We start from the raw sequence: 16,163 nt of genomic DNA on the forward strand, positions 1-16,163 counted from the left end.
AAGCTGCCTATGGGAATTGTATACCCAATTGGTTTTCTTAGAGCAAAAAAAACTTGAGATGACAGAGGTTGAAATTTCACAAGTCTTCTGCACTAATTCAAAGGAACCTTCCTGATTCACCCATCATAACAGCCAAGTATATCAAGTATTTTGCTCCCACTGCATGTTGAATACAAAAACATTAAAAATTCTAGCTTGCTTGCAATTTCTGAGTGCACCAAAACAAGTTATCTGGACAATGCATGGAAGAACATAAAGTATCCACACTGTTACTGTGATATTGCTGTGTTTCCTATCACCATTAGTTTACTTTAGTAATGTGGATAGCAAGCATTAAAAAGAAAATCCTGATACAATGCTCTTTTCTCATGCTATCCAAGTTTAGAAGGCAGGATAGCGTGGTCCATCTCATCAGAACTTTATAACCAAGTCTCATTTCCATGCCATGTCCGTAAGCATGGGTGGCAGACAGGCCAGCCGCAGGCCCAGCAGAATGGGTTCCTGCATGGCAGCCCCCCGCGGGGATTTCCCTGGCCATCCCCAAAACGGCGGTGAGCAGCATCTCAGGCTGAGCCCGTGAAGTGGTCTGCAGGAGAAAGCCACGAGGCCGCAGCACTCCAGCTGTGGTTTTGTTTATGAGGTGAGTGGTAAGTGCTGCCTGTAGAACAGTGCGCCTCGGCCCTTCTTTTTACAATAAAACTGAATGAAGGAGGGGTTTTTTGTTTTGTTTTTTGAGATCCTCACAGCCAAAAACCATTATGGTGGCAACAGAAAAATATACTGCTTCTGCATAAATAACATCATCACTACCTTTTGGATGTGTGATACTGAATGATTGTTAAATTCCCAGATTACAAGCCCACCTTCTAGAATAATATACATTGGCTACTCTGGTTAAACAGAGATCTAAATCACCAAAGACTGCAACAGCTTCTTAAAAAAAAAACAAAAACAAGTGCGTACTTCCAAGCTTTTCATCTCTAGAAACTAAAAATCTTGAAGTAAAGGGTCTACATGCCTTGGAAAACACACATCTGGTGTCGCCCTTGTCCTGCCAGACTACATCGTCCCTTGAGCTGTCCTCCTCCGTGGTGTCTGGCCACAGCACCAGCAGAGACGAGCCAGCTTGAAAGTCAGCCCAAGGACACAGAAGGGACACTGGCACTGGCTGAGTTTGTACCATTAACTCTTTACTACGCAGGACAAACACCGAAGGCTCCACAGGAAAGGCAATTCTCATAAAAAGACCACCAGCAGCATCTGCATGAGCCTCATAAACCAGAAGAGGGAAAACCTGTTTCAGGCTACGCTACATTCACACCAGTGATGTTTTAAGCCAACTGCACAGGGGTAACATTGCATCTCTTCATAAGCCAAGCATTCAGTAGTCTCAATCACTGCTATTCAAAAGCTTTTGTTCTACTCACAGCATCTCAACATACTCTAAATATCATATTTTGCAAGCACAGCTTACACAGAAATTACAAAATACACTTGTGAATATGTGGACAGATCAGATCCTTAGGGTGTTATCCTTACTCAGATAACCATAGCTAGAAGGTTTCTCATAAATAATTTGGATCTCCAGCTTCTTGCAACACCAAATGAGACTCAGTAAATATTCACTATTAACATACTTCTATTCACATTAACTCTAACTGGCCAAACCGTGCCTCTTTCCAGACAAGTCACCCTTTAGATCTTTAATTAAAAAGTCTTGGACCAATTAATCTAAAATGGGATGGGGGGGGGGGGGGTGTTGCGTTGCCAGTAATGCCACCAAACGGCAGCTGTGGCTCTCGCTGCACAATGGGAAGAGCACAAGCAGATGTAGCCATGTGCACCCTTCCAAAATCTAGCACAGGAGACAACTTGGCTGAGCAGGGCTCAAAGAGGAATTTTATCAAACTGGCAGAGCAGCCAGAAGAACCAACCACTTATTCGGTTACCCAATTTTATTAAGCACATGTTGAGCCAGTTTTCATTTTCAACCTCAGATTGCGTGCTCTGGCTAACCAGTGCATCGAGCTGTAAACACGTATCGGTATTTTCTCGGTGTTCACATTTACAAATATGATACTTTCTCATTCATGCTTCCTATATACTTTTTGAGACAAAGTTGACAATATCCCTAGTTAAAAATTATTTCATGATGCTGCTCAATTATGAGGCTTACTACAAAATCTGGAATCAGCAGAGTCGGTGATTTTTTTTTTAGCATTCTTTCTAAAGCCAAGGGGTTTTGTTTTGGTTTTTTGGCATGTGCAGTTCAACCTAAAAATTAATTTCAAATTAAAAAAAAATCAATAAATTCAAACTTGAATTATTGCTCTTAAAAAAAAAAAATTTTTGTTTAGTATTACAAAAATTCAGGGGTTTTCTTCTATTAATATTAAATGTTTTATTTCCGATCAATTTGATTATAAAAACCAAATGCATTTTGAAAAACACTAGGTCCTTATTTTGGATCCAAAAAAGCACTCACTATACATTAAAAAAAATAAATAACATATGTACCTGCATGCATGTGTTTACAGGAATGTGAACACACACTTTCACTTTTCAATTTTCTAAAACAGTTTCTCATTGTTTCTTTCACTGAATGACCAGGCGTCTCAATGAATCTTTTTTTTTTTTTTTACCCCAGATGCTGAAATCAGTTCAATTCTGAGAAATCTAGTTAGCTAGCCACAGTATTATCATTAATTTTATTTATGAGAAATTTCTTGTTTTCCTGAGACAGTGAGAATCGGTAAGGATATTCAGCCTATCTCCTTCAATATATGCACATTAATGGCTCCAGTGTATAGCGAGAAAAAAAAATCTTGCATTTACACAACCTGGATCCTGGTTCTAATAGGATTTTTATAATATTTATTATATATAATATAATAAAGCAAGAGGCATTACAGTAAAAAGAAATAAAAACAAGTAATTACTTGACAAAGTAGCAAGCAAAAACTCCATCACTGTTACAGGAGGCTTTTTTTATCGTAGGCACACCTCACAGAGCTGGATCTCCAACGCAAATCAGAAAAAAGCCCCGCGTGTACCTTTTAGTACTGTTTATGGTTTGCAATGTAACCTCCCACTGATGAACAGACAATAATCATTTCAGATGAAAATTAATATACTAAATGGTATCTCAAGGGAAAATAGTTTACCCGCATGTTCCACACCGTTTTATTAGCTTAAGTGAAAGGAGGAAAAAATAAACTCAGCCACGGCAGTTTTTGATTTCTCTTAGTCTTTCATTTTACTAGCACACCGTGCATCTATGAAGACAAGATTATTCGGGCTTCTCTGTGCTTGCACTAAATCCTCTTCTAACCTCACACAGATCTCCATGCTTGAATTTTAATGGAAACAAGGATGATGGGAATGTAACAGCTACCCCTTTAAAAGTGAAGTGTCAGGGAAAGTGACTCGTAAAGATGCTATGTAAGTTTGAGTCATTTACCTGGACTGACAAAGGATGTCATTGGTAACACTGCTTAACACCTAGTCCATCTGTCATTCATGTACCTAGCATGCTATGCAATGCTGTATATAATTCTAAATATCTGGTATTCTGTGGAAAAACATTTCAGATTAGCGCATTTGTTTTTGGAGGGAGGCCACAAAATAAAGCCAAAAAGCAACAATAAAAAAAGAGGAGGGAGGGAATTTCACATCACACAATGCATTTACTGGAAACTTCCTACACTTATAAACCAGTATTATGGGGAAGAAAAAAAAAAAGAGAGAAGAATTAATCCATGCTGATACACCGAAATCTGACAACTAAAAGATGTGCACTCTCGTCTCCTTGAAAATATGCTTCAAGCGAGATCCTTGGCAAAAGTGGGGGACTAGAAGATGGTTGGTTGAGTTGACCGCTCACAGATGTGCTGACATATGGAAGCCAGTGCCAATGCGATACAACCTGTTGTACAGTGTCAGCAGGATAATGACAGAACAGGTTGAACTCCTGCTAATGGCCATAAGTGGTGAAGGACAACTGTGACATCTACGTGCATACTACTTATCTAGCTTCTTGCTACTCTTCTGCAGACCAGCTATAATTGCTTGACTGTCAGTTAAAGAAATATTTTTTCATAAAGATCTACTAGAATGTTTTAATAACCAAAACTATATAATAACATAAAATTTTAAAGGGAATAAAACCCCAGTCCTCTAAGCATTAATACTTTTAATTGCTATCTTATATTCATTTGAGGAAAATTAAGCTAACCTTCAAAAGCAATGTCAGGGTACAATTACAAAGCCAAGGTCATTCAACCATACTGCACAGAACTGCCATACCTTTACTGTCTCTAATAAAAATCCTCTCCAAAATCATCCTTTCAATAATTACTATTTTTAAGCAGCAGATATCCTAATACCTTGGAAAATTTCAGAAACAATATTAAGTGCTTGGAAATAGAAAACAGAACATACTATTTGATTTTTTTCCAGTAATGCAAAATGCAGAGGAACCCCTTTAATACTGCAGTACCTATAGAGAAGCAAAGTAAAATGTTTACTTAATGTTAGCCTGAGAGAAAAAAATCTGCAATGACATCAGTCTCTCAAGACTGATCAGTTACCAGTGAAAGTTACAAAAAAGCATATAAAGAGCCATTTTATAAAAGTTTCCACAATTCCACAATTCTTTCCACAAAGACTTAACTTTCTCAGTGATACAATAAAATACCTATTCACTGGGATTATAGAAGAGCTAGAAGGAAAAGTTTTGTCTTCCTAAAGCAATCATTCTCGTTAGTGATCCCAAGTTACATGCAGCACTATGGTAGAAAAAAAAAAAGCAAAATCCTACAGTGTGAATAATCCCCATGATTCATCTTATCTCAAACCTGCCCCACAGACAGAAGAGTTCTGCTACCATGAGGTGCTTGGTAGGAAAAAACCCAACCAAATACAGGCTTGTCCCCACATGTAACTCTAGTAAATAACAACAGACATGCCTGTCCTGTCTCGATGACATGGATAGACAGGACTTAGCTCTCCTTTGGACATGCTGGCTGATTTCTTTAATCTTTATCTGCCTCACCTTCCCCAAAGAGAGGAAATGAGGCACCATCACTTTCTTGCAGTGCACCAGATCTCTGGTACATGAGCAAAAAGCACTTGTTAGAAGTAGCTCTGAATGGATGTAATAGCTGACGTGCTACAACAGAGCCATTTCCCACTTGACCACCAGGGAGAAAATACAGCTCTTTCTTACCAAGTAACAGATATACCTGTCGGGGGAAATTTCTTCCTGACTACCAGCTGGTAGCCAAGTGAAAGCCTTTATGCAAGAGGTCGTGTCCCTGTTAAAAAAAGTTGTCTCTTTATATGGATGACTAATTCTTCTTTCTTTCTTTAAGTCCTCCTAATGTTTTCAACGATGCTTTGTGACAGCAAGTTTCACAGGTTAGCTCTATAGAATGTTAAAAAAAAGACAACTTTTTTTCCCCTGGCTCTAAATCTGTTGCCTTTCAGTTCCACAGACAGCTCCTTGAACTCTTATGAGGGCAGTTAAATAAGCACAGCTAATTTATCTTCTATCATTTATTGTCTTGTCTTGCTGTCATGCCTACTTTTCATGTCCTCTCCTGTCTAAACTCCCAATATTCAAGTCCCTCCTGACATGAAGGCTTCCTATTTTTGTTACCTCTCCCTAAAGCTCCAAGCTGACTTTATCTTACAATGCTCTATTCTGGTCAACTGGAACACTGCTACTGAGGGTACACCTACGCTGTACCTAAAGAAATTGTTTTCCTCCTTCATTATACCTACAAACATTGCTTACATAGTTCACCAATACCACACACATTGCAAATGCTTGTGTTGTCCAAAATGCTGCAAAGAACTTCCTTCTGAGTGGAAGAAGTGAACACAAAACTGAGGAACAAGTGCAAGTGATTCCTGCCAAGGCATGCTACTTATATAGGCATTTAATCTATTTTGCACCTATAAACCTCATTCATTCAGCTTTGTTAACTTTTTCCTAAAATTAAGGAAACTCTGACAAAGTTAACTGAAATAAGGATGTGCAATCTCTCAACTGCTGCAGTCAGAGAGCTCTTGAACATGACGCAGCACCATCAGCAAGGCATGTGGAGGCACGACAGGGACCCAAAATAATCCTTCACAACCGGTTAAGGAAACATCAACCATGTGTTCTACTGCTATTATGTATAAATGGTGAAAGTCAAATGGGAAAAATAAAAGAGATCTCTAAGAGATTTTTCACTGCAGCAATATTATTTTAGAAGAAAAGGCTCAAAAAGACTCCTAATCAATGAGAAAAATCCTGTTTCCTTGACCCCTTAAATCTTACACAACGTTACCTCAGTTTCCCTTAGCATTTGCTCTCGGAAGTGATAAATGTGGAATGCTCCACGCATTGTTTAGGTTTCCCTCCAAAACTAACTGCCTACGATCTCTGTTCTGTCTGCTCCACATACGCCTCTGTCTTAAGTTCCACTTTCTGCCCCTGAGAAGGAAGGATGAATACTCCCTGGGGAGGGAAGACCTATGTGCATTTTGTGACCACCAATAAAATCTTTGTTAGGCAAATATTTTTTTTCCCTGCATGTTAATGTAGCAATATAATATCCCTATAAATAAATATTTGGTGGAGGTTTGAAGCAGCTAAATTCTGTAACTACTTTCAGGACTCATCACTTATATAGTGCAACATTTACTTGCTACACAAAGCTAAGCTTTCTTCCACCATTAAAATTATTCAAACACAACAAATAAAGGAAATAAATTTTATGTCCTCTTAATACATCAGTGTTGCATTAGTCACTAAGTCTCCAGATAAGTCAGAAGTCTGCAGTCCTGATATTCAGCATAGTGGAAAACCAACAGAAGGGCCCCGTAGCTATGCTTACAATCTGTCCTCGCAAAACATCTGACAGCTGCAACACTAACAAAATTAACAGTGGATGAATTAGTACCAGACGCTAAACAGTTGCTATAGAAAGACTCATCCGTTTCTTTTCTTCCTCTCCCCTTCTTCAACCTGGCTACCCCACCACTTGATAAAATTAACACTCAGTATCATTTTTTTCTTTTGTTATTTAATAAAAAAGCATCACAAATACCCTTTCACACACAAGATGATAAACTTCACGCCATCATCTCCCTAGACTCTTAAAGACACAGTCTGCAGTTGAAAGGACTGTGTCCCAGTTCTCTTATTGCTTTTGAGCAGCAAACATGCATCCACTTGCAGAGTTTCTCACTTGCAGGTTTTGGGATCCCACGCAGAGCCATGACAGAGCTGCAGCTGAACAAGGCAGCGCCTGCCCCCTTTCTTTACAGGCTCTCTGCCCATACCTAGCTGTATTTCTACTCGCCTGCGCCTGCTCCTTTTTTGCTCTTCCTTCCTTCCCTGCCTTTTTGGGTCTTCTTCCACTGAGCACTTTTCAATTTTTCAGTAAGGATGCCCAGTTCAAATGTGAGCATTCAAACTCACACTGCAACATCTGAAGCAGGTCCTGTAGTCCTACAAGAACATCAAAAAAAGCAACTCTGGACATCAAATTCAGAAGTGTTACTCCAGCACTGAACTGGATATGAGAGCAAGTGTCAGGTGTTAAATTATACAGCTACTTCATTATATTTTGTATCAACTGATCTAACATGAAAATACGTCACCATTCAGCTAGGAGATTAAGAACAAAAAAAAAACCCCACCCAAACTCATCAATACCAAGTTAATAAAAATTTTTCTATATATATTTTAATATATAATCCAATTGTGTCATCAGGGAAAAGTAACCATTTTTAAAGAATCAGCCTTTTGCTAGAAATGAGAAAAATGTTATCAGGAGACTGCTGTGTTACTTTTTGGCTAGATAGCATACTATAACAGTCCTGACAAGTAGATAGATCTAAGTACATAAAGAACTGCAGCATGCCATCACCTACGGACAGCTTCAGCATTTCAACCATTCATGTTTGTAAGAAGCCCAGAAGGATTTGGAAGTGACTATACTAAGTATTAAGTAAAACATCTATATTCTGCATGGCCACTCAGTGTGCATGCCCGTTTTGCAAGCTACAACCAACTACTCAAAATAATGCCATGGTAAAGACTGGGGCTGGGAAGACAATTCCTGGGACACTGAGTCCACCTCTTGGTACCACAGGCAAGTACATCCTATACTATCTGTACAATCTGCTTCATAAATTCTTTACCTAAGAAAGGTATGGTCATATACTGTAGACTGGGACTGAGACAGCAAGATCTGTGATGGGGAAAGAATAAATAAAACAAAAACAAAAAACCAACCCAAAAAAAGCCAGTGAGGTTGCAGTTGGAGTTAGCAAACTTTTAGGTAAAATATATAAAACCAAAACATTATTATTAAAAGTCCTGCCCCATGCCCTTCTCCCCAGTAGTTAACTGACCTGTCTTTCTCTGACACATCTCCCTGATATATGAACATATTTTTTAGTTCTTCCTTTTACACATTCATCCTGCCACCTCTTTAGGAAAGATGCTGTTTGACATTTATTTGTTAAGTAAAAAGACTTTGTGCTAATGCACAAGTAGTGGATGCCTTTAAGATTACTTCATTAACACAACTTCCTGGTAGGATTCAAAAAGCAGTTCACAGAGAAAGCTACAGCAACGCAGGCTTCTTCCTAGCTGGGACTCCTGCAATCTTGCCGTGCCCACTTTTTCATTTCAGCTTTGCTAAAGAGTAGAAAGCCAACTTTAAAAGATTAAAAAAGGCTTTTTTAAAACGACATGACAGGAAACTGCATTCATACTGTTTAAGTTAATATATAGTAAATGTATTCCATTTGCAAAGACAAAGATTTCCCATTCTCCTACTTCCACCACTCCAGACTGCTGAATTTGCTGAAATTTTCCCTTTCTTCTTTCTTGCTTACATAACCATCAATAACAAAATAATCAAAAGACTAAAACCTTCTGTGATACCTGTGCAGCCACTTACTGCCCCTGAACACTCATTTCTTGTTAACAGGATGTGGCTGACACTTTTATTATTGATACTAGAGCTAGTAAAGGATTTATATCTAAGTTGTGCTCTGCAAGACTAACAAAAGTAAGAAGTAGGGATGAAGGCAAGAGATGGCAGAAGCTGTCATGTCTAAACAGCAAAAGTCCGCTGCCCACATTAAACTATGCTTCAGTTTTAGCTGGTAGTTAAAGTATATGCCCATCTTTAACACCAAAAAACAACAAAAAGAACAAGATATCTGATATTTAATACCGATATATTGTGTAGACATCACTTGATGACTATACAAACACACACACACAGAGCAGATACAAAATAGGAATCACTTCAGAAATACAATGCCATCTGAAGTGTACTGCATCATGATTGTTTTACAAAGAGTTTGTTAAGGTGGGCTTCAAAGCATGTTTGCATCATCTTTTCCCTTCTATCTTTAATACTTACAGAGAAAAACCTACTATTCCTATTTAATTGTTGCCCTTTCATTTCTCAACCAAATTTTGTTCTTATAATCACATTTGAGTCCGACTTGAAACAGGAGGAGGAGTGAGGAAACAGCATATTTTTCTTCCCTATATGTTTTTCTTCCAGGTAGATAAACAGAGAACACTGCTATTTCACTCAAAATCACTATGAGGACCCTGTATACATATTTCCTTTTACAGCTCAAAAGAATCAAAAGGAAGTCAAGTACATTAGAAAAAATACATTAAGTTTCTGAAGTTGAATTTTGAGGATAAAGAAAAAGTAATAACTGATTTCTTTATCAGAATTAAATTGTCCCTGCTCTAGTCTAAAAGCTTTTGTTTCTTTATACAATATTTTAAACCCATGCTTGCACAGTGAGGTTGCCCTGGAACACCATGGAAGGAGGCCGCAACTTTCCTCCTAACTCTCTTGCTGCAGGACACTTAAAATTCCGTACAATAATATTGTAGCAAATAAATTAACATGCATTATTAATAATTTTAAACGTGAGATTCAGCTACACCATCATCCAGTTACTCTGCTTCTACACCTTTTACTTGTAAAGTCAACATTTAAATATTTGTGTCAACTTTTAAATAGGTCTTCTACAGGTGTTTTAAAAAGCAAGATTGTTTGCATCATAATTGAAGGCACCTACAAAGCACCACTGTAAACATTTTCCACATCAAGACACAGGAGTTTCTTTAGGGCTTGTAAGCTCTTTGCAATCTGGAGCCATATGCCATTTCAGTACTGCTTCAACTCCTCACTTGTTAGACCCTTTTTAAATTTGAATTGATGCCAAGATCAGACATCATAGCAGAGGTCTCCCATTTAAAAGCTTAACCTTTTTTTTTCAGAATCCTTACATACACTTTGCAGTATTAGCACAGCTTTATGCTAACATAACAAAACCTGATAGGTAGTTCTATTTTCCCCAGTTTTACCATGCCTTCTTCTGCCTCCTCACATTCAGCTCAAAGCCCATTGAAAGACAGCGGTTATACATTTCATGAAGAGCAGGTACAACCCTGGAGTGCAACAAGGAGCCCTGCAACTTTAAAGCATGTAGACGACATTTTCTGGGCTGCCCGGTAAAAACCGAACAGCACCTTAGAAAGGACAACAGACATGGCACACTTAGAAACATATAACTGGAAATTAAAAATAAATAAACAAGTAAAAGATACTGGCAATACATACTTTTGACAAAGCTGGCTGAACAACACTTTGGGAGAAAGAGGACCTTTTCCAGCCTCCCTCATGCTGTGAAGGAACAGGAACATGGCTGAAGTCAAGGGTCCCGGGCTGGAGAGGTTTACCACCAAAGGATCCTTCAAAGCAAAGGTAAATTGCACATCAGATTTCAAAGTTAATGACACACACGAGTTCTTTCAAGTTAGTACATTTATGGCAAAGAACAATGTAACTTTCAGTCTTAGTGTTTTGCTTTGTATTGTTTTTTAAATGTTGATGTCACTACGTGATTGCAATAGTTGAAGAGAAAGCTTATTATTTAAGAGTAATAGCTGCAAAGCCAAACATTTCTGTGGAGCAAATTGGTCGGTATCCAAAAGTTTTGGAAACAGGCATGTCAACAAGCCAGTCTCAGTCTCACAAAAACAGACTGCCTCTTGTATTACCCGCTTTACTCTTACTCCCACATGCACCAAAATTCAGGTGGAGAGACAATGCGGGCGACCTCCTCCATGGGTGAGCACGAGACAAGAGCTCCGTGCCACTCTGTCTACTCAACCTTAGGGAAGGGGTGGCCAGCTTCTCTGACCTGTGAGTCGCATGCCAAAATTTCCACACATCTGACAGCCACAGAAACACACCCTGTCCCTCCAGGAACCAAGTACCCAGAAAGTATGAGCAGTGGTTCACAGCAGGGGCTGACAGCAGACCCCACAGGTCTGCTGTGTTGGTGGGGGACAGGTACGGGGTACATCCCACAGGGCCCATCCTGGTGTGAGATTCACCCCAGCCAGCAGGTCCTGGGGCTGGAAGGAGCTGGCCAGCAGCCACCCCAGGCAGTCTGAGAGCAGGAGACACTCCTGCACGGCTTACATGCCATGTGTGGCTCAAGAGCCACAGATCGCCAGCTCTCCCTAACGTACTCCCAGGTTCATACATGACCACAATCTTTCCTATTGGCTGGCCTGACTCTCACAAAAACAGATTACAACTGCCAGACAAACGATTAGAGAGGCTGCCTCATCCAGAAAGCAGATCCACACAAAACATAAGCATTATGGATACACACAAACATGAAGTATTTGCGTTATATACACTGTTAAAAGCTGGGAAAATGCCCTTTACCAAGCAGGAAGCCGGGAGCTTCTACATTACTACTATTAGACTACTGCAGACCTCTAATCCTGACATACAAAGACAAGGACCAGAAAACATAGTCTTTGCTCTGAAGATCTTATTTACATTGTAAGCATTGTCATTAAACAAAAATCAAATCTTTCAGCCTTATGGCTGTGCAAGTTTCGCATTGAGCATAAGCCAAAGTACCACTGGCTTTCTAAGCCTCTGAACACAAACAAGCTCCAGACCTCCATTGTGGCTCAGGATAACTTAATGAAACATGTTGCTGCTGAGAACTGCCACTGGAGGAAATATAGTCAGCAATACAGTGAATTTCACACTGTTCTTGCCCGGAGAAGCTATGAACATAGAGAAATCTTCATCATTTCAGAGGTATCTGAAACAGAATCCCAGACCTCAGCCCTCACTACCACCAGAAAGCTTCCAATGAACAGCAGGGGAAAAAAAAAAAAGAATAAAAAATCCTCTGTAAACTGCTTTCTCTAGCTAGCAGAGGGAAAGGGGTATTATCTTGATTGCCAACAATGTATTATGAAAACCCAAGTCTCTAAGACATGACTGGGAACAGCAGCATATTCTTTTGATGATAACCACAAGAGTGTCTTTCCCACGTGCCTGCTATGGGCTTGAGGACAAGAAATTTGGTCCTCACTGAAATTTTACTTCTCTCAGTTTAATCCTCTCGCACATGAAGCATATAACAAATTTTACACACCCTACCAATAAAGCACTGGGACAGACTGAAATAAAACATTTCATGAACACTTCTAGAGCCAAATATACTATTTCCTGTATTATAAATGCATACTGAAGAAATGAAATAAGAAGCAACAATAAGTCAGCCACTCTTTCTTCAAGTCAGGTGTTATTTGCTACTTCGGCATCACAAAGTGTGAAAGGAAGTGGTTATTCCTCCTCCTCCAGGGCTGAATAATTAGTTTTGTAAAAAAAGGGTGTTCACAGATATCATAAACTGGCTAAACACTTAAAAGGCAAAAGAAACGTGAGAGTAAGAGTGTGTCTTTAATGGAGATGCACTTTCCCATCCTCCAGATTCTTCCCACATTTCCCCAAATTTGTATTTCTCACTGCATACTTACCAATTGGGAATCTGAAGTGTGACAGATTTTTAACTTTGTTCCTTTCTCCTTCATCTCATACATCAGTTCATTTAGTATGTGAGTCTGTGCCAAGTTCTTAAAGAAAAAAAATAAACCCAAGAAATACATGCTGATCTTTCCATTATACATTTTTCTTTAGTTATAAATTCTTGCTTCAGGGATAGACAAAAATCAGATATATTTCATTATGTACAACTGAGATTTAAAAAGCAGAAGCACTAGAAAAAGCAGGTATTACCCTTGTAACAGCCAAGATCATTGATCTCAGGCTGTTTCTAAAATTGTGTCTACCGCTGTTTCTGTAATTCCACAATAGTTTCCTAGTAATAACATTGTTGCTTTTGTTGAACAACAGGATTAGTAGTTGGGTTTTTTTTATGGCGAGGACATTAGTATCAGAAATTATTTGTTTTCTTTTAAACTCTGCGGTCCCCCTCACCGTGCCCCAAGAAGCCCCAAGGGCTCTGGCACACTGAAAAGTGAAAAGCATTCACTTTTCAGAGAGAAACCAACTCAACATACCTCAGCTTTTTTTTTTTATTTTTGGTTAACTATGACTGCAGATCACTAAGGTTTCTACAGTGCCCTAAGTACAGAGCACAATTACTAGTAGTTCTACTCCTTACAAATTTACTTTTTGTATGCAGAGTTTTGTAATCACCACCACAAACATCAGGTAAAGAGTGCCAGTTCAGAACAGCTTCATAGCAGTTTTCTCTCATTTGCTCCCTCCTGTCTGCAGACATACAGATGTGTCTGCTCGACTGACAAGCAATAGGATGTTCCAATATAAAACCCACTAAGGCTGCTGCTTTTCTGAGGATGTTGGATTAGTTGTACGCTCAACATCAGTAAAAGTGAATTAATATAGCTCATTCCTCTTATTCTGGTCAGAAAAAAACCACAATCAATAAAAGTACTTCTATAACTGTATCCATTGCAGGGGCTTAAAATCATCACAATGCACTGTGCGGACATTTATGTTATGCATAGAGTACCACTTTTCACACCCACCAGTATGGTAAACACTGTGCATTACTCATGACTGCCTAATGCTGAACTGCAAATAAAACCATATGCTAGAGTACAACCCACACACATACGCAGTGTGTAAAACACTTGACATTTTCATTTGTCTCATTACTGTGAAAAACGCTACTGATCCAAGAATGCTTTTTTGTTACAACAGGAAATACTGCTTGGATAGCAAGGATCAAAAAGAATTGTAGAAAGACCTTCAGAAAGCAGAATTAACTTGTAACAGAACCTTTTCTGAAGCCCACAGTTTATACACATTCAGTATTTCTGAAACCTACAAAGAGAAAGCTGTATATCTTTCTACCTTACCTGCATGACAGCATTAAAAAAGCACGTATTTCCTAGATTATTTATTCCTTTGACTGGAACAGATGCACCATTACCAGAACCTTTTCCTTTCAGTATTTCACTTGCTTCACCGTGCTCTTCACGGAGTCGTATGATTTTTGATGAACCTATAATTAAACTACAGATTAACATTACTATATAATTGCAAAGTTTAATCAATTCAGTCCTTCCATGGATTATGTTTATAATTTTTAACACACAGGAAAAGATACCTCAATGGTTAAAGCAGTTAAAAACTGTTTTATATAGTCTTTAAAAAAAAAAAAAAAAGATATATCAGCAGTTAGACCCCTGGAAAAAAAATCCCCCCAACAACTACAGATATCCAGCAAAATCTTCCACAACAAGTACATTGTCCCGTAAGACTGTAATTTCTTCAATTACCCAAGCAATAAATAAAGTAAAACTGGCTCTGTTAGTTCATTAGCAATAGGCACTTTAGATGTACGTTCATTAGACACACTAGCAACACCACACAAAGGCTGCTTTTTGGTGCACTTGAAAAGAAGTAACCAAAAGTTACCACCTGAACGCTGCAAGTCTTTATCAATTATCGCACTTCGTTTGAATTGCCTTGTACAAATCGGTCAACAGCCGAATCAGAACTGTTATCAGTTTCCCCAAACGCTACATTTGCTCCTTCACCCACCTCCCTGAGGAACTGTTAACACAACCCAAACGCATACAATGCTGCTGTTTGAATTTTATACAACAAAAACATTGATACAACTGCAATGGAATACGCTACCAGTATAATGTCCATGTATTTCCTTATTTCACTCATTATTTAAATAGATGAGGGGCAGGAAAGTTAGACAGTCATTAACTTGTAGCCTAGAGGTAATGGCAAGACTTGAGATAATATTTAGCCTTGAATTCTACTAGCAACTTTCATATTGTCATGGTTGCAGGACTAAATATGAACATTACTGACATCTGCAGTGTCTTAAATATTGATTAACAATGCATGTCAATGTAAACGAGTTATGGACTTAATAGATGCCAAGAACTGTGATGCTGCAATCTCTGTCTTGACATATGAATTCACGTATCTGTTCTAATGAGTTTCACATTGAAGTCTCATTAAAGTGTTCTTGAGAAATAACTAGCAGACCTATTTACATTAATGAAATGCTCTTTTATGTACACTCCTAGGTAGTTTCTTGCTTAGATGATGGAAAAATATAATTAAACAAAAAAGGAGTCATTAAAGTATCTACTGTCTCTGGCAATGAGCTTCTGACATAGTCTGCTTGTACCCTACAGTACTGTCAAGGCATAATTATTTTTCCAGATTGTATCAGAGTTAGTCAAAATGCAGTTAGAGGTGCTTTGCTGTTTAAAAACATTTTTACATGTTCTTGGTAATATTGCTTACACAGCTTTAAAATATTCTCCTTCCCCCGATGTGGAAAATCAAGACAGTACAAGGACAAACTAAGAGATCAAGACCTCCTTGAAAAAGCAGGCAACGCAACAAATGACAAATAGCTTGGGAGCTGCTCACACCCCGAAACAGTCACAGTTTTACGGGCTACAGGCAGCAACGCCTTTTCTTTGACATGCTTACAAGGGGCACACTACAGCGTCTGAGACTTGTCCACCCACACAGAGCTTCAAAAGAATCATAGCAGAAGAACTGAAGTTCTAAGGGCCTGCAACTTAAAGGCACTGCTCACTCTCAGAAATTCAGTAAGTGGAGATTTCCTCCCCTCAGAAAAGTGTGCCATACAGAGAAGTGCCGGGAGAAGAGATGGTTAAAAAGGAAGGAAAAAAAAAAAGCCAAAATTGTGTAAATAATTTGTGTATTAGTGTACCACAGTTGTTGCATTTATCCATCGGCATTCAAAAACATCTG

General features: G+C 38.7%; 1 protein-coding gene across 8 annotated transcripts in view; it reads right to left on the reverse strand.

Moving 5' to 3' along the window:
- USP45 (ubiquitin specific peptidase 45) overlaps positions 1-16,163 on the reverse strand; it is a 58,807-nt gene that overhangs the window by 22,107 nt on the left and 20,537 nt on the right. For all 8 annotated transcript variants that reach the window (XR_012659597.1, XM_075087333.1, XM_075087335.1 and 5 more), the window contains 3 exons: positions 14,267-14,412; positions 12,899-12,994; positions 10,665-10,795 (listed from right to left, as the gene is read on the reverse strand). Coding sequence is in view for 6 of the 8 variants with exons in the window: in XM_075087333.1 (XP_074943434.1) it covers positions 10,665-10,795; positions 12,899-12,994; positions 14,267-14,412 (373 nt within the window). In the remaining 2 variants the exon portion in view is untranslated. The remainder of the gene's footprint in view (positions 1-10,664; positions 10,796-12,898; positions 12,995-14,266; positions 14,413-16,163) is intronic.

This window comes from Phalacrocorax aristotelis, chromosome 3 (assembly GCF_949628215.1).
Source record: "Phalacrocorax aristotelis chromosome 3, bGulAri2.1, whole genome shotgun sequence".
In the NCBI taxonomy this organism is placed as follows: Eukaryota; Metazoa; Chordata; class Aves; order Suliformes; family Phalacrocoracidae; genus Phalacrocorax; species Phalacrocorax aristotelis.